This window comes from Sebastes fasciatus, chromosome 15 (genome assembly GCF_043250625.1).
Source record: "Sebastes fasciatus isolate fSebFas1 chromosome 15, fSebFas1.pri, whole genome shotgun sequence".
In the NCBI taxonomy this organism is placed as follows: Eukaryota; Metazoa; Chordata; class Actinopteri; order Perciformes; family Sebastidae; genus Sebastes; species Sebastes fasciatus.
Window position 1 is genome coordinate 18,728,185 of NC_133809.1, and position 18,225 is coordinate 18,746,409.

Below are 18,225 nucleotides of genomic sequence, written 5' to 3' on the forward strand. Positions count from 1 at the left end.
TATAGTGTAAAGTGTATAGTGTAAAGTGTATAGTGTAAAGTGTAAAGTGTATCATGTAAAGTGTATAGTGTAAAGTGTAAAGTGAATAGTGAATAGTGAATAGTGTAAAGTGTAAAGTGTAAAGTGTAAAGTGTATAGTGTAAAGTGTATAGTGTATAGTGTAAAGTGTAAAGTGTATAGTGTAAAGTGTAAAGTGTATAGTGTATAGTGTATAGTGTATAGTGTATAGTGTAAAGTGTAATCCTTTATATAGGATGTATAGTGTAAAGTGTAAAGTGTATAGTGTAAAGTGTATAGTGAATAGTGTAAAGTGTATAGTGTATAGTGTATAGTGTATAGTGTATAGTGTAAAGTGTATAGTGTAAAGTGTAAAGTGTAAAGTGTATAGTGTAAAGTGTATAGTGTAAAGTGTAAAGTGTATAGTGTATAGTGTATAGTGTATAGTGTAAAGTGTAATCCTTTATATAGGATGTATAGTGTAAAGTGTAAAGTGTAAAGTGTAAAGTGTAAAGTGTATAGTGTAAAGTGTAGAGTGTATAATGTATAGTGTAAAGTGTATAGTGTAAAGTGTAAAGTGTAAAGTGTAAAGTGTAAAGTGTATAGTGTAAAGTGTAGAGTGTATAATGTATAGTGTAAAGTGTAAAGTGTAAAGTGTAAAGTGTAAAGTGTATAGTGTAAAGTGTAGAGTGTATAATGTATAGTGTAAAGTGTATAGTGTAAAGTGTAATCCTTTATATAGGATGTATAGTGTAAAGTGTAAAGTGTAAAGTGTAAAGTGTAAAGTGTATAGTGTAAAGTGTAGAGTGTATAATGTATAGTGTAAAGTGTATAGTGTAAAGTGTAAAGTGTAATCCTTTATATAGGATGTACAGTGTAAAGTTATTTTAAATATGTAAACGTGGCTGAAGGTGTGCTGTATTTAGACTTTATTTGTAGATTATGTCTCAGTAGCTACAGTAGTGAAGAGAGGGGATCAGAACAGAAGGGACCACACCACAATGAGGAGGACTCCTCTCCCCCCTCCACTCGGAGCACTTGGTTTATCCCACACTACTTCCTCGGAGCTCCCTTCCTGCTGACAGGCTGCTGTCACACAGACAGCCACCATGTTATCCCATTCCCGGTGTCTCACCAGGAGCTTTGGCCGTTCCCTCTCTGCCATCCGCCAGGTAGGTCAACAAACAAGTTACATGTTGTCTTTCCACACTCAGAAAACAGGGACTCCTCGTGTGTCTGTGTCTGCAGCAGCTCCTCTCTGTGTGCAGCTCAGCATTAGCATTAGCATTAGCTGCAGGCCTGTAACATTGTCAGCCAAGGACAGTATGACACCTTCCTTCACAAGGCTGCAGTCTGTGTTAAAGTTAAAAAGCAGTGTCCTCTGTGTTGGGTTAAAGGTGTTTGATGTAAGCATAAAGCATCTTGTCCATGTTCAGGTAAACTTACCTTATAGTTTGGTAGCTAAGCAACAGCATGCTAGCCACACTGAGCTAAGTGAGGGTCAGCCAGGTGCTGCTAGCTGTCATGCTGAGGTCATGTTGTGCTTCATTAGAGAAAACATCACCCAGTTTAAGATAACTAAATGGAAGTATTATGTTAATGTTTTTCATTTAGAGTGTAACTTTCTGTCACAGCATAAACTATCTAAAGTTAAATGTCAGTAAAGTCCTGGTTAAAGTTAGCTTTAATTGTTAGCTTGTCAGTAACAGTAGTAGATTTAAGTTCAAGTTCAAGTAATTGCTCAAATAAAAATATACTTTATGCATTTGCTGAGGTTATAAGATAAGATAGAACTGCTCAAAAATACAACAAGTTCAAGTGTATAAAATACAAGTGTATAAAATAAAAAAGTACTATTTCTAGCACCAGTGCCTAATATAATAACAATTAAGTAAGATACGTTTAGTAAAATGAGTAAATAAGATAAGATAAGTAAAATAAAAAAGTGTAAGAAGAAAAATTAAATAAATAAAATAAAAGAGAAGAGAAAACATCACCCAGTTTAAGATAACAAAATAGAAGTATTATGTTAATGTTTTTTCATTTAGAGTGTAACTTTCTGTCAAAGCATAAACTATCTAATGTTAAGCAAAGTCAAATGTGAGTAAAGTCCTGGTTAGGATAAGATAGAGCTTTATTAATCATAAAGGATATTATTGTGCCAGAGATTGCTCAAAAATACAACAAGTTCAATTGTATGAAATACAAGTGTATAAAATAAAAAAGTACTATTTCTAGCACCAGTGCCTAATATAATAACAATTAAGTAAAATACATTTAGTAAAATGAGTAAATAAGATAAGTAAAATAAAAAAGGTTAAAAAGAAAAGAAAGAAACAAAAAATATATTGTGGTTTATAAGAGAAAACATCCCCCAGTTTAAGATAACTAAATGGAAGTATTATGTTAATGTTTTTCATTTAGAGTGTAACTTTCTGTCACAGCATAAAATCTAAGTCAAATGTCAATAAAGTCCTGGTTAAAGTTAACTTTAATTGTTAGCTTGTCAGTAACAAGTAGTAAATTTAAGCTTTAGTGTAGCTGGTCAAGTTGCTGCACAAATAAAACATACTTAATGCATTATGCATAAGATAAGATAGAACTTTATTAATCCTCAAGGAAATTCTTGTGCCAGAGATTGCTCAAATATACAACAAAATTACAACATGTTCAAGTGTATAAAATAAAAAATACTATTTCTAGCATCAGTGCCTAATAGAATAACAATTAAGTAAGATACATTTAGTAAAATGAGGAAATAAGATAAGATAAGTAAAATAAAAAAGGTAAGAAAAAAAGAAAAAAATATATTGTCATATTGTGGTTTATGAGAGAAAACATGGCCCAGTTTAGCTAACTAAATGGAAGTATTATGTTAATGTTTTACTTTTTTTTTTTTTTTTAACAATGTCTTTATTGGTTTTTTTTGTTATACAAACATCAGCATTATTATGCAATATATTCAATACAGGATTTACTTTAACAAACATAACATGCCCCACACACCCACCAGTTCTTTCTTAACTTTTCCCTTTATCACAGGGCCAAAATCAATATACAGCCTCACAGTATCAATCAAACATTTAAACAGTTAAATGGCACCTCTAACAAAATGAAGATACACATTAACAGAAAATAAATAATAAATGAAATAAAAAGATTTTCAAAAACAAGAGTCCATTCCCTTCTGAGGGTCTACCACTATTGTGAATTTTTATGTATCCTATCTTAATTATTCCTCCTGTAGAAGCTCACCAATATAATGTTTTTTTCATTTAGAGTGTAACTCTCTGTCACAGCATAAACTAACTAACGTTAAGCAAAGTCAGATGTCAGTAAAGTCCTGGTTAAAGTTAGCTTTAATTGTTAGCTTGTCAGTAACAGTAGTAGATTTAAGTTCAAGTTCAAGTTGCTGCTCAAATAAAATATACTTTATGTATTTGCTGGTGCAGTTTACATGTAAATCCACACAAGCCACCTGTTTGCCAGATACATTTATGGATTATGTGTCAAAGGTCATCGTCTAGAGCTTTAGAAGTGACCTTTGACCGACAGCACTGATTTATCTCCCTGTTGTTGACTCCATTGCCATTCACGCACATTCCCAACTGTTATTTATGATCTTCGACAGACATAGTTAGTGACCTCTATGTCAAGATAAACAGGAAAGCAATCCAGGCACTCCAAAATATATAAAAAAGTAGCAACGAGGAAGAGAATATATTAAAAAGCCTTTATTGTAGTGGGTAAATCATTTAAAAGCCAACATGTTTTGACCACTGTAGGTCTTCGTCAGGGCTTACAAACAAACAGACAAGGCGGATGTGGCCTCACCTATATGGTATCAACAACCAATGGGAGGCAATCACATGATCATCATAATATTACAAAATGTAAACAAAATATCAAGGAGATAACACAGAAACATGTAATTCATGGCTTTCTTAAATGAACCAACTCCTACTTTGCAACAGAGGCTGTAAAGCAAACATGGGAGCCTATACAGAAACGGAAAAATATATATAATATTTTTAATATTTATTATTGCTCACAGAAAACATGCAAAGCAAAACATGCAATGTTGAGATGTTTTTTCTGCACAATTTTGTAATGCTTAACTGTGTCTTGTCACAGGGGAATAATGCGTTAGCTCGGCGGGCCACGGCAGGTATGTGCGGTTACTGTTCAAGCATGAAGTCTTAAATGCCAATCTTTGCCTTGTTATAGTCCTGCTGCAAGAAGTTATTAACACATTGCCCTTGTCCTTTTCTTACAGCTCTATCAGCTAGCCATTCTGTCTCTTTGAACAACAATGTGTAAGTATATTAACTCATAAAAACACTAAACTATGTGAAGAGACAATCAACTTTACTGTCAGAATTTAAGCACACCATTTACACAGTAGATCTGATGAATGACCTGGACAGTTTTCAGTCCCTAAGTCGTCAATGTTGGCACACAAAGTGTCATAACTTTTCCACCCATGCACTGTCCCTATTCTCCAATTATCAGTGTATATAGCATGTGCCATTCCACACACACAAGCCAAATTGAATCAACAATCTTTTTGCAGTCTTGGATGATAAATTGAAGTAGTTCTGGGGATTTTTATTACTTGTCTTATTAAATTTTATCTGGGTTGTTGTTTGTTTTTTTTTCTCAGAAAATCTGATCCCCGGTCCAGCGTCTTCCAAATCCAGTACTTCAGGACATCTGTAGCCCACAGTATGTTTGAGCCTGCAAGCACTTTCATTTCTACTATTATCTGAATATGAAGCACGACCACTGACTGATGTGTGGAGTGAATAAATGCATCTCCTTTGACTTGTCTTTGCTTTCCAGGAGATGAACTTGTCACAGTCAACACCCCTGCGTTTGCAGAATCTGTCACAGAGGGGGACGTGAGGTGGGAGAAAGGTAACTCCTGTTTTTATTAATTCAAAATACATTAGTTGCTTTTAACCCTGTAAAGGATAAATGGTTACAGAGAAAGGATGGATAGATAGTTGCTTCTGAGGTACCAGCCAAATCAAAACCAAACTTAAACAGCAGGTAGTCAGTTTGCACTCAGATGCTAAAATGAATCTTTCTCCTTACAGCTGTTGGAGACACCGTCTCGGAGGATGAGGTGGTGTGCGAAATTGAGACTGATAAGGTAAAATCAAGTAAATATCATATAAATTCACCATATTTGTGATTGCTGGTAGTTGTTGGGCTTTGCCCACAAAAGTGAAAGCCTTCACAGTGGGTGGCATAACTTGAATCAAAGTATTGGGGCAAATAGCATTCCACTTTACTCTTTAAAATCGTATTTGTTGGTGCTGCTTTGAGAAACAAGAAAAGGGAAAATCATTACTGAAGGGTGTCATTTTTTTCCTGACTGTAAATATTTTTTAATAATTTATAAAACTGTAACAAAGACATTGAACTTGTGGTGATAGTTAAGTTAAATAAATGGATGTAGTCATTACTTTGGCACAAACCAAATCACAACATTATGCCATTTAGATAATATACTCGAACTATTTACATTTTTGTAAACTTTTTTTTTTTTTTCTAAACCCTTTTTCTTGCTATTAGACATCAGTGCAGGTTCCCTCTCCAGCTGCTGGCGTGATCGAGGAGCTTTTGATCCCTGATGGAGGAAAAGTCGAGGGAGGAACTCCGCTCTTTAAGCTTCGAAAAGGAGGTCTTAACTATTGTATTTTCATTGAAAATTTTACGATATTGATATATAATAGTATTATAAGATAATAGTTAGATTGTCTTATCCTAACTGTTGACTTATGTGTCTTTTAGCTGGTCCTCCCAAAGCTGCAGGAGCTCCAAAAGCCGAGGCCCCGGCCGCTGCGGCCCCTCCACCGCCGTCTGCTACTCCACCTCCTCCCCCCTCAGCTGTGGGCCCCATTCCCACCACTATGCCCCCTGTGCCACCTGTGCCAGCACATGCTATGGACACCAAACCAGGTTAGTTGTCATGAGACAGACGGTCCGTGTCATGTGAGAACTGTTTTGCTTGACATCTGTGCTCTTGACCTCTAGCTTACATGATTAATCACTGGAGGCAGTGGCTTTCACCAGTTCCACTAAACCGACGGCTAGAGATACTAACTGCTTCTTTATGTCTTTCTCATAGTTTCAGCCATCAAGCCCACCGCCGCTCGAGCTGCACCAGCAGCTCCGGCTGAGGGAGGGGCTAAAGCGGCCCGGACGGAGAGCAGGGTAACGTGCAAAAATCACCACAACACCTCTTTTTATATTTGTTTAATGGTCTAGTAGAGTAGATTAAGTTTTGGGGACTGTTGACTGAATCTGCAAATTCGTGTTTTTGTATTAGGTTAAAATGAACCGCATGAGACTGAGAATTGCCCAGAGACTGAAGGAAGCCCAAAACACCTGCGCTATGTTGACTACGTTTAATGAGGTCGACATGAGGTAGGAAATTCTAAATTGGTTGACCTATATTTTTAAGCCCCCAATGCTATTTCAGATATAAATGTGAAATGTGCTCCGCTGCATTAACACACACATACATACATACTGAAGCCACTGAAGGAGAAAGAGAGGCCTTATAGAGTGTAGGAGTCCAAATCTGTTTAACTATCTATAAACATGTTTGTAAGTGTGCAGTATGTAAACAGTATACATACTCTGTGTTAAAAGCCAAAACAACACTTGCACAAATGGTTATAGATTGGAATCTGCCCAATAGGAAAAGCTTTTTGAAACCCGATATCCTCTTAAACACTGGAATGTAAATATTTGGTCGTAATGCCATCTAAAAACGAAGATAAGAATTGTTAAAACGGGTTTTATTAATTTACAAGGAAATGTTATTGTCTGCACTTGCCCCCTGTGCTGAAGAGGACACTTTGAGGATTTCTTTTCCCCGCAAATGTGTGGTGTCGGCTTTCGGCTATTCAGGGTTTTCTATGTATCCTAATTAGATTGACATTGACGGTCTGGAGGAAGACTTCCCATGCTCGGGCTCATCTGGAGCCGAAGGAGCTAGTCAGAGCAGGAGGCTGGAGCATCTGTAGGGGCCCACAGAGACCTGCGCTCTGAGTGGAAGAGCTGCCTCAACCGATATGGGCTTTTATGACAGCCCAATAAGATTTACAGGCTCTAGAAAGTGAAGATTTTTATCGCTTCTTCTCTCCTTTCTCGGAGAGTCTGTGTCTTGGGAGGGGCTAATTATGTTAGCGGAGAAACCCTAGAGCTTCAACAGGGTTAGAGACAGGAAAACAAACAATTAAAAAGAGAGATACACGAGAAAAATGAGCAATGATGAAACGATTAGCGGGCCAATTTCAATAGCTTTAATCCACCGCGATCTGTAACAGCATTCTTTTATAGCCATAAAAAGGCATAGTGTTTTATCTTTCCAGGATTGTGACGTGGATCTTTCATAACATGGATACAATATTTAAAAAAACTATTTTGAGTTTTGTTTCTAGTAAGTTTAATATACCTTAAGGTATCTATTTAAATGTGAGAGCATGTTTTAAGCAAAAGCCATGGATTGTCTTATATTAGCTAATAAATGTTTTTTAATGAACATCATTTCTGAATACATTTGTTGTACGACAAAGCAGTAACCAGCTCAGTTCATCTGCCTGAAGCTATATTCTCAGAAATGCATGTTATTGGCTTGTTGAATTTCAGTGATTCAGAGTCACAGCTATTAGACATCTTGCACAGAAAATGTTGGATTCTTTTGTGATAAATGCATTTAAAAAAAAAAGTTATTACTATCATATGTACCTCTGGGTCTTTTAAGCCCACTGATTTTATTTCCTCTTTAAATGTCCTCCTTTATTTTAATAACATCCAGTATCTTATAAGCATCAACCCTGCTTGTTGCCTTAATACCAAATGGCCATTTCTTTTTCTATTTCCCTGCAGCAACATCACAGACATGAGGAAGTCCTACAAAGACGCCTTCCTGAAAAAGCACAACATCAAGTTGGGCTTCATGTCTGCGTTTGTGAAGGCTGCTGCCTACGCTCTGGCTGACCAACCTGCTGTCAATGCTGGTATACATTCAACTTTTAAAAGACTGAGAAACCTCACTGTGGTGTCAGTATGACTGTGTACTTGCATGTATGGGTACAAGTCACTGCAAGTGAGTGTGCGGTGAAGAAACGATTTAAGTTTCAGTACATTTCCCTGCTAAACCTCAAAACCAGGACTAACTTATTTACTGCCTTTAGACCACCCTGACCTATTTAGATAGACCACAATGAAGCAGGGGGGTCGTCTGTCTTGATGTCTTTTACAAACTTGAAATAGTCTGTGGGTTTCACCTTCCACAGCCTTTTTGCTTGCATGCTTTGCATGTAACAGAAAATGGCACACATGTAAAGGAAATGAATCTTGGTGGAAGTGTAATAATGATTTACAGTTTTAAACTGTTAATATATTTCTTTATGTTTTCAGTAATTGATGACACAACCAAAGAGATTGTGTACAGGGACTACGTCGACATCAGTGTGGCCGTGGCCACGCCGAAGGTGAGACAAGTGCATTATACTGTAATGCTAAGAGTAAGTGCAGCCCACTTGTCTCTAAAGTGAAGGGCAGAAAATTCAGTCATCTAACTTCTCTCTCAGGGTCTGGTGGTTCCTGTAATCCGAAGCGTAGAGGGAATGAATTTTACTGATATTGAGAAGGCCATCAATCTGTTGGGAGAAAAGGTAATACTGTATATTATGACACATTTGGAGTTGTTTGTTGTAGTGCTTTTTTTTACACTGAAAGGTTCTTATCTTGAGATTTCCTGTCAGCGATCTTAATTGTGGATGTGTGTTCGTAGGCCCGTAAGAACGAGCTGGCCGTTGAGGACATGGACGGAGGAACCTTCACCATCAGTAATGGCGGCGTGTTTGGGTCCATGTTCGGCACACCTATAATCAATCCACCACAGTCTGCTATTTTAGGCATGCATGGCATCTTCGACAGGCCTGTAGCAATCGGTGGCAAGGTTTGTTTCCTCAATCTTAAACATGCAAATACACAAAATAACGTATTTGGCAATAGAATGGTCACATATGGAAAATGAATTAGATAATAACTTATGTATATCAAAGAATACTTGAACTGATAAATTTGCTGTTTTTATTTTATTTTTTAATTTAGCTTGGTTTGTCAAATCTCTGTCGTACATTACAGCTCCAGCATTCACTGGTGTGCAATTTTCTAAAATGGCATGCATTGACTCCCTTTCTCTTGTTCAGGTGGAGATCCGTCCCATGATGTATGTTGCCCTGACGTACGACCACCGCCTGATCGACGGAAGAGAGGCCGTCCTCTTCCTGCGCAAGATCAAGGCAGTGGTGGAGGACCCCAGGGTGCTGCTCCTCGACATGTAAATCCTTGTGCACTCCAGGCCCAACCAAACAAACCACCCTACACAAACCGTGGCTGTACTCACCTGATGAACATTACGTAACTGCAGTTGATGTATTGTTGTATTGGTTAACTAGGAGGAAAAAAAAGGATTTCTTTGGAGAACAGTTGAGTTGTGCAAAAGGACATTTGTCAGGCCGGCAGTGATAACAGGGTCGGTGCTGTTGTGGAGAAATGTCAGGGTCTGGGGGTTTCTGTGGTGCTGGTCTCTAGATCAAAAAAAAAAGAATACTCTATCACTCATATGCGCCATATGTCATTTTCTACATGAAAAAAATCTCAATCATTTTGTGAGATGAGTGACAAACGTAGGTAAACTGCATAGTATCATTTCATTACTTTGGTTGAGAGAAGAACAATGAACACACGGTGGGCCAGAAATCAAGAAACACTATGTTCGAAAATGCCCAAACGTGAAGAAATCCTCTGAGAATTTATGACATCTGTTTCACGAAAATGAGGAAAATTGTCTTCATGCTGTGTCCGAAAGACTATTTAAGAAAAAAAGAATGTTTTAAACAATAAAAGCTGCATTACTCGACTGTAGCTTTTTGTTTTGGATTTTTCTTGTGCTTTCGTATTGACAAGGTAGCTAAATTTACAAGAACAGACCCGGGGGCATAGATAGCTCGAGTCCATCCACATATAATGCACAGACGGTTGATGGATTATAATAAGAACCAACATAAAGTTAGCAGTAACTTACTAAGGTGTTGCTAGGTGTTAGGTTCACTGCCTATCATGCAGTATACCTTTAATGGAAGCATTTACTTTGTTTCTCCCCTCATTTAGTCAGCTTTTTCCTTTAACATGTCACCTGTCTGTATGGAAGTGGGTTGTGGAATATTGGTAGATAACTAATAAGATGGAAAACATCTTTACTACCTTAAATAAAAGTCCTACCCTACAGTAATAAACTTAAAATGGGACTCTTTGGGACCATGCATCGCCTATTAAGCAATTATTACAGTGAATAAAATGCCAGGGATGGAGAAGAGGTAACAATTTATTGCCTAATATCCTTGTTTTTGTACAGTCCAAACATTTGTAATAATCAGAATTTAGTCTAATGTGTTGTCACTTTTCATGCACGGTGATAATATGCATTGATACTATAAAATTTAAATATACCAAAATTGCATCATAGGTACCTTAAATTACCATCATATATATATATATATAAGTCTCTTAAGTTAAAAATAATAAATCCCTTGTTTCGTGGTTTAGAAGGGACATGGTTCACCAGTTTTGTTCATGTTTCAGCTTTTATTGTGTCATTTTTCTTTGGGAAGCACAAAGTGCAAAAAAAACCAAAAAAAAAAACGGATGTGGTGCTGCATCCTGTTTGGCCACACAAGGATGCTTAGAGTTCAACTTTCAGCTCCAGTGCTGGACAGAGGGGTCAGAGGTGAAGCGACCAGCAGCAGCAGCTAACAGCTCAGAGCTTTCCAGGAGACGCCGCTGAAGAAAGGATGACACTTGATGTCGCTCACGCCTCCGCCTCCAGAACCCAATCGATAGCCAGCGTCAAACTGAAGCAACTGTGAAGCAGCATAACGGAGAGTGGAGAGATGCTGTAATTTAACAACACTGAACATCATATTTAGATCAGAAGCCTTGCAGATGTTTCATCTAACCTCTGTGAGCAGAGACGCAGCTGCGGCGCTGAGGTGGTTGGGGATGATCAGCTGGGTGTGGGAGTGGATTCCTGCTGGGTGAAGCTGCCACAGTGGCTGGAGGCACAGTGAGCAGAGTGAGAAACCATGACCCCAATGCTGCAGACTCTACTTAGTAAGACTGAACATGCTTTAAGAGCCGTTGCTTACCATTCCTGTTAGGAGCTCAAACAACAACGCCCCAAGGCTCCACCAATCACAGGCCTCTGTAACCCTGGAAACGCCACCGATTTCTGTCAACACACAACGAGCTGAGTTTAGTTTTATTCATGCACAACATTTTTTGTAAATGTCTTCATATTCCCATACAATGTGCAGTACTTGACCTTTCATTGAGAGTAAAGTGGACTGACTTTAATCTCGCCACTAGGTGGCAGGTTACACCAACTGGTTTCAGTTTACAGTCATGCATGTCTTTACCTGGAGCACAGTACATCTGTTCCATGGCTTTGGAGCTGATCTCTGACTGAACCTCGCTCCACTGTCCGAAAAATGTCAAACACACCTTTCCTGTGAAAACATTGTGTTTGATCGTTGAGTATCACAGCTTTCCCACATGCATCTTTTTTACAGGTATTTGATGAACTCACCATTGCTGGTGAGCAGGACGTTTCTAGGGTTGAGGTCCCGACACAGGATGCCTTGCTGATGTAGACTCTCCAGGGCCAGCAGGATCTGAGCCCCCAAGACACGCACCTCCGCCTCTGGAAGCCCCCAGCAGGTCTGCATGGACTTATCCGTAGGCCTGGAGGACTTCACGGGGATCCGAGGCAGGTGGCACCAGCCGTCCACCTCGATGATCTGATCGTCCCTTTGCCCCTCTGATCCTGCTGATTTAAGGAACTCGTCCACATCCTCTCCACTCATAACGGGCGCGGCTCCAGTGGAGCCAGAGGAGAACCAGCTGACAAATGATCGCTCTTTTCCAGGCGCCGCTTTGTCTCCGGGACTCAGCATTTCCCGGGCCTCCTCTACGCCCTCTCTCGTTTCCCCTTTGACCCCTGAAAACGAGCCCTGTTTTCCTGCGATGCTGCTGTGGCAGAGGGAAGCAGAGGAAGGCCAGGGGCTTTCTGAGGTGTCTGTGTAGTCAGAAAATACTGCTCTGTCTGTGCTCCTGATGACCACCATGCCATTTCTTTCCTCTGTGGTGGGACTGCTGAACTCCTGCTTTGAGTCTGTAACAACATCTGCAGAGTTAACACTCAAAACAGCTCCTTGGTGAGAGCCATTGGTTTCCCATGATGCCCTGCCACGGATCTGGGTTTGGCAATGGAGAGGAAGATGCAAAATTGCAGGGGAGGAACTCAAACCGTTGTTTTCACTGTTTGGTGATTTTATAAATGAGGTCTGATTTGTATGAGGTGGTGTTTGTCCTAGCGTGTTATTTAAATGACTGTCAGTCACTGCATAGGGGTTTATTAGCTCACATTTGTGCACCGGATCTGCAGCTTTCCATGCAACTTCGAACTCTAAGCTGCACTCCGTCAGTCCCATCCCTGCTTTCTGTTTTTGGAGTTCTGACATGACATCGAGAGCTTGACTAACGCGAGTGCATGAGAGAGGAAGAGCAGGCTGTTCCTGAGTTTCACTGGAGTGCAAACACAAACTAGGAGCTGGTGGATGGATGCGGGCGTTGACCTGCGTCCTCGTCGGGCCCGAATCCAGAGATAGCCGATCGAGCTTGGTGTGAAATGATGCTGCGGAGCGGGTGTTCTGCAGACAACCCGTCTCCTCGATGTAGGAGTGAGTCCCGCAGCTCTCCAGTCGCTGCTGAGTCTCGTCCCACGAGGTGGGGAAGTCTGTGTCTGGGCTCCCGTCGCTTAGTTTCTCTGGGATCACTGCTGCGCTCCCTCTGCTGTTGTGCTGGTAGTCTGTGCTGATTGTGGGTGAGGTGTAGCTGGTCTTCAGCTTGATGCTGGGCTGGCCGGAAGCGAAGCATTCTGGGTGTTCCTTGGCCTTCTCCTTCCTCAGCTTGTGCAGCTTGGAGAAAAGCCTCCCACCTAGGACAACATGGGAAGAAACACTAGATCAGACATCGGAGCAAAAGCTTCATACTCCACCCAACATTGTCCCAGCAGCACTGAGGAAAGATGCTTAGCAGCTCACCTTTGACATGCTCAAGATGCAGGTACACAGCATCCTCGCTGACGTAATATCTTAGCAGCTTAACCATGTATGGCACCCCCTGAGGAATGATGGTTGACTGGTCCCTGCTCTCCCAGCTGGACTTGACCAGACTCTGCAACAACACACACACATAATGATCTTAATCTTTTTAGAATATGCACGTATCAAAGAGGACCTATTATGCTTCTGTGATGATTCCCCTTCCTTTAGTGTGGTATGTAGTTTTTTTTGTGCATGTAAAAGGTCTGCAAAGTTACAAAGCCCAAAGTCCACGCCAAAGGGAGTTACTCTCCCCCACAGAAACACTGCTCCTGAAACGCCTTGCTTGAAGTCCCGCCTTTTCTTCCGTAACGTGGTGATGTCACCAAGTAACATATTTGCATAATACCTTCCTACCGGCTTGTTTGATACGCCCTCAAATAAACCTAGTTAGAGCAAAGCTGGAGCGGAGTCTGAAGAGTTTGGTTCGATTGACCAATCACAACAGTGGGCCAGCTGACCAATCAGAGCAGATTGGGCGTTTCAGACAGAGGGTGGAAAGAGGTGCTGCAGCACAGCCGGTATGAGAAAAGTAAAGCCTTTTTTTTAACATTAAACCATGTAAACATGTTTTAGTAGAAACCCAAAATACAATTATGCACGTGAAAATAAGCATAATAGGTCCTCTTTAATACGGAAAAACAGAGTATTAAGTCAGACATGGTTAAAAGAAAAACAAAGACTGCTTGGATTGCCCCTTTAGAGATTAGTGCGTGTCTGTCTCTCTGGTCACTGAAATTCGAGGTGCACTTGCGCTGGCTAAAAGGGTGAGAGCTTTCAGGCAGATCAATGCTGGATGATGCTCAGGGAGACAGGATGGAGAAAGCTCCCGTCGACTGGCCTGCCACATTATACGAGCACTGGCTCGCTGCCAGACGACAACCCCCAAAACATCTCCGCTATCACTGGATAGATGTTGATGATGAGGAGGATTTAAATGTGTTATAATATAGAGGAAATCCAAATATGTTTTACTCTGGACTGCACCTCTGATTTCCTTCAGTGTACTACAAAACTGAAAAATAACAGTACATTTACTCAAGTACTGTACAATTTTTAGGTACTATTTCTAGGTATTTCATGCCACCTTATATTATTACTTAATTACATCTCAGAGGCAAATGTTGTACTTTTTACCCAATTACATTTATTTTACAGCTGTAGTTACGTTGACTTTACACACAAAAATCAACTGATTAAATATGATGCATTATTATGTTGCTGATTAGACCCACGTACAATTCGATAATACACACACAATAATAACTTATCTTTTGTGCATGAGATTAAAAAAATCATCTTCCGGGTCCTTTGAAGGCTCCATATTTATGACCTGAAATGGGCCAGTTTGCATAGTGAAGTCTTTTTATTTTTGATACTTTAAGTACATTTTCCTGGCAGTCCTTTTGTACTTTTACTCACAATTTTGAATGCAGGACTTTAACTTGTAACAGAGTATTTACAGTGTGGTATTTTTACTTAGGTAAAAGATGAAAATACTTCTTCCACCACTGACTATACCTGTGGAAGAAAACTGAATACTCACCTTCACAACAAATGTCTCCTTATTGACCATACTCTGGACAATCAGGACCTTTTGGAATGAAAAATAACAATAAGGAGTGTCAATACACAAATACAACACTGATATGGAAACACAAAATCAGTATTAAGTGTTACAGTCTCACCTTATCAGTCACTCCCACCACCTTACACATCTCCAGATCCTCCACAGGCGAACTCAAGTGTCTGATTGGACGGAATCTCAGGCTGCTGTAACCCTGGCGATGAAAGCCACACGGGATGTTAGGGACAAAACAACAAAGCAAATCGCAAACCAGAAATACATTTTTCCACAGTTTTTATTTGAGATGAATAGTGTGAGACAGACAGGCAATGAATGTTTCATCTAATTTAAGGTCCAACAAGCTCTATTATGTTGTTAAACTCTCAAAGAATACAAGGAATGCTGACATTTTAATGTTATCCAGTATTAGATTTCAGTGTCGTAAAGTAACTAAATACTTGAGTACAATTTTGAGATACTTTTACTTTACTTGAGTATTTCCATTTTTTGCTACTTTAAACTTCTACTCCACTACATCTCAGAGGTAGATATTGTAATTTTTACTCCTCTACATTTATTTAACACCTTTAATTATTAGTTACTTTGCAGATTTAGATTAAAATCTACACAATTTAATCAACAAATAAATTATGATGTATTATAATGGATACAGATATCCTATTTATCGAACCCTTGGTGAAATTCACAGTAATAAAATTAATATAAAATATATAAATTAAAGCATTAATAATTATACAATAATATAATATATATTATTCTGCATAGTGAGTACTTTTACTTTTTGTACTTTAAGTATATTATGATGCTAATACTTTTATACTTTTATAAAAAGTATATTTTTGTACTTTGATACTTTTTGTAAAATACTTTTACACTTTTGTAAATTTTCAACAAAATGTAATCAACAAATAAATCATGATGTATAATTATGATATAGATAGCCTATTTATTGAACCCTTGGTGAAATTCACAATAATAAAATAAATATAAAATTAATAAATGAGCTGATGAATACAATCATTATATAATTATATATATTTTGCATAATGAGTACTAAAATGCCTAAACTCTACACTGGAATAACAATAATATTTTACTTTTTGTATATGACAGTAAAGGATGATTGTCTTACCCCTAAATGAGAGCTTCCTTTCCCCAAGTTGTCCTGCAGATGTGTATTGAAGATTTCTTCAGCTCTCTTCAGATACTGGGTCGTCTTCCTCTTCACAGCCTCCCTGCGTTCCTTGTTTGGATCCACTGTAAAACAGTGAAGCTCTATCAGCTCTATCAGACACCAATACAAAAAGAAAAATACTGTAGTTGTTTGAACTGAACAGAAAAGACCCTGTCCTGACTCAAATTAGCCTTCATCTATAGAACAAGGTCTGGTTCCACTCAGCAAACTATTCACTCTGTAGGGGGCAAATCAGTGTTTAACCTTTGGTTTGTGACTTCCTGTTTTTATTCTGGTCCCATCACATGTCTTGTGCCAACACGCCTCTTCAAATTCCTCATTATCCCACCAGCCTTAAACACTGTGTGTGTGAAAGACCAAATGTTGTGCACTTACGCTGAACCCCATTCAGCAGCAGGTCCACCCCGTTCTTATAGTAGCTGAAAGCTGCCTCGTAGTCCTCGTTGACCTCGCTGTCCAGTGCCATGCGGATCTGCTTGGCCGCCTCCACCAGGTAATCCCTCTTCGCCATCGCTGCCTTGTTTTGGACCCGTCAAGGAGCAGATGGGCCTGAGCACAGCATGAAAAGTTAGTTGATTCAGCTGGACTTAACTCAGACATGGTTGAAAGTTGAGGTATGAACAAGCCGTCTCTTTAAATTAGAAACAGAAAGTGAAACTTTAAGCTGTTGTGAGTGAATCACAGTGTGGCTGGGAAAGAGTATTCTTGGGACTGACCTGTGCTCCCTTGTCTTATCAACAGCAGGACTCATCTTTGTCTGCTGTCACTGGGCTCGGTGTACGTCTGCCCCCTGTGACTCCGAGGCTCCGGTCTCTGCTGCAGAGCATGATCAGCTGAGTGAGCCGGTGGAAACAAAGAGTTAACCTCCCAGCCCAGCACAGGAAGTGAGTACAAGCTTGTGCCTACTATATCTGATGAATGGAAAAGAAGCAGTGTTGCAAACGTCCAAGACAACAGGGAGGTGACTCAGAGCGCTGAGGCACATTGTCGTGCGTCTCAGGTTAATGATGTTGTTATACAGGATGGTAGAAACATGAAGACGACACTGGAGAGGGTGTGTCGACACCCAAGTGTTACTATATTATCCCAATAATATCTACTACACTGTAGACACACCGATGTGATCAACCCACACACTTACACAAATCACATGAAGTGGATTATTTTCAAGATGCAAATACATTATTTGCTGACACAAAATTATCAATTATTATGCAATTATTCTCTGTTACATTATACAAATGTATTCAGGGGGGGCAAATGCTGACTAGAAAACCTCCCACTGATGTCAAATATAATGTCTCTTTTCCCTGTATTCAGCTACAGACTGAAACACAAACATCACACACACATACACACCCCATCCTGGTTACAGTCATGGAGGCGACACCATCTAAAGGAGTGTTATGAAACACACAAAGCCATCTTCAGTCTCTTCCATCATCATCTTCTCAACGTGCACCTCCATAGGCAATGAGCTGGCAATCCACCAGGATAGATAAATGAACAAATAGCACAGAAAACAGGCGATACACACTGTACCTGATGTGAGGCGAGCATGCCCTGGACCCTCCACCCTCAGCAGCAGCATCAGCATCAGCAGCACCACCAGCAGCAGCAGCAGCAGCAGCCCGTGTCTTCAGCAGCCTGAACACACTCCTCCTCCCAGGAGTAGGGGAGGAAGAGGAAGAGAGAGCTCAGGCGAGGCTGCCGATTGGCTGAGCATGATGTCACTTTAGGGTACCATTTCACACAAGGCGCTCACTTCCCCCTCTCTCATCCTGACAGATACTGGCCGCTTTAAAGAGACAGTACTGTTTTTGTGTGCACTGACTGAAGGCCACATTCAAAACTGACTTCCAAAATGGATTGTGTTTAGCTTTTTAGTGTCGACTGTTGACAGACATACATGAAAATTGTGCGGTTTATAAAATTATTATGAGTTACAGTATTTCTTTGATGTCTCCCATCCACTATGAATGGAGGGATCACCCTGCCCAGAGTCCTTAATCTGCTGGTGCTCAGTACCAGATGGAGCCAGGCTCCAGTCACTGCACAAAGGAGGGTCGTTTCCCCCCCAAGGGAGGGCTGGTTTACAGAGGGGGGCAGCAGGATGGTAGGAGAGGAGGGCGGCCTGAGATGTATCAGATGATGCTTATACAAAAAGCAGAAAGGGAGGGGTCTGATTTAGTTTT

General features: G+C 39.9%; 2 protein-coding genes and 1 long non-coding RNA gene across 3 annotated transcripts; 2 read left to right on the plus strand and 1 right to left on the minus strand.

Annotated features, from left to right (window-relative positions):
* Positions 1–1,017: 1,017 nt before the first annotated feature.
* On the plus strand, positions 1,018–9,951 carry dlst (dihydrolipoamide S-succinyltransferase). Its single transcript, XM_074661726.1, has 15 exons — positions 1,018–1,169; positions 4,132–4,165; positions 4,274–4,313; positions 4,661–4,722; positions 4,840–4,914; positions 5,097–5,152; positions 5,578–5,686; positions 5,797–5,964; positions 6,134–6,219; positions 6,335–6,432; positions 7,903–8,033; positions 8,437–8,510; positions 8,610–8,693; positions 8,813–8,980; positions 9,234–9,951. Exons 1-15 carry the CDS (start codon positions 1,107–1,109, stop codon positions 9,366–9,368), a joined length of 1,383 nt encoding a protein of 460 aa, XP_074517827.1. The 5' UTR covers positions 1,018–1,106; the 3' UTR covers positions 9,369–9,951.
* On the plus strand, positions 1,823–2,310 carry LOC141784045 (uncharacterized). Its single transcript, XR_012597409.1, has 2 exons — positions 1,823–1,944; positions 2,224–2,310. It is a non-coding gene; the product is annotated as an uncharacterized LOC141784045 (long non-coding RNA).
* Positions 9,952–10,651: 700 nt separating the features above from the next.
* rps6kl1 (ribosomal protein S6 kinase-like 1) lies at positions 10,652–17,708 on the minus strand. Its single transcript, XM_074661725.1, has 12 exons — positions 17,573–17,708; positions 16,747–16,863; positions 16,406–16,579; positions 15,968–16,092; positions 14,936–15,028; positions 14,794–14,841; positions 13,188–13,320; positions 11,672–13,081; positions 11,502–11,591; positions 11,232–11,314; positions 11,043–11,138; positions 10,652–10,946 (listed from the first exon to the last, which is right to left on the minus strand). The coding sequence occupies exons 3-12, from the start codon at positions 16,539–16,541 to the stop codon at positions 10,836–10,838; spliced, it is 2,325 nt and encodes a 774-aa protein (XP_074517826.1). The 5' UTR covers positions 16,542–16,579; positions 16,747–16,863; positions 17,573–17,708; the 3' UTR covers positions 10,652–10,835.
* Positions 17,709–18,225: the final 517 nt, after the last annotated feature.

Excerpts from the sequence above, each read along its gene's own strand:
- dlst (XM_074661726.1), top strand. The coding sequence starts at position 1,107 with ATGTTATCCCATTCCCGGTGTCTCACCAGGAGCTTTGGCCGTTCCCTC. Across the intron at positions 4,723-4,839 it reads CAGGACATCTGTAGCCCACA|GAGATGAACTTGTCACAGTC; the intron begins GTATGTTTGAGC and ends TTTGCTTTCCAG. Across the intron at positions 8,034-8,436 it reads CCAACCTGCTGTCAATGCTG|TAATTGATGACACAACCAAA; the intron begins GTATACATTCAA and ends TTATGTTTTCAG.
- rps6kl1 (XM_074661725.1), bottom strand. The coding sequence starts at position 16,541 with ATGGCGAAGAGGGATTACCTGGTGGAGGCGGCCAAGCAGATCCGCATG. Across the intron at positions 13,321-14,793 it reads AGGAGACATTTGTTGTGAAG|AGTCTGGTCAAGTCCAGCTG; the intron begins GTGAGTATTCAG and ends GTGTTGTTGCAG. Across the intron at positions 11,139-11,231 it reads TTGAGCTCCTAACAGGAATG|CCACTGTGGCAGCTTCACCC; the intron begins GTAAGCAACGGC and ends CTGTGCCTCCAG.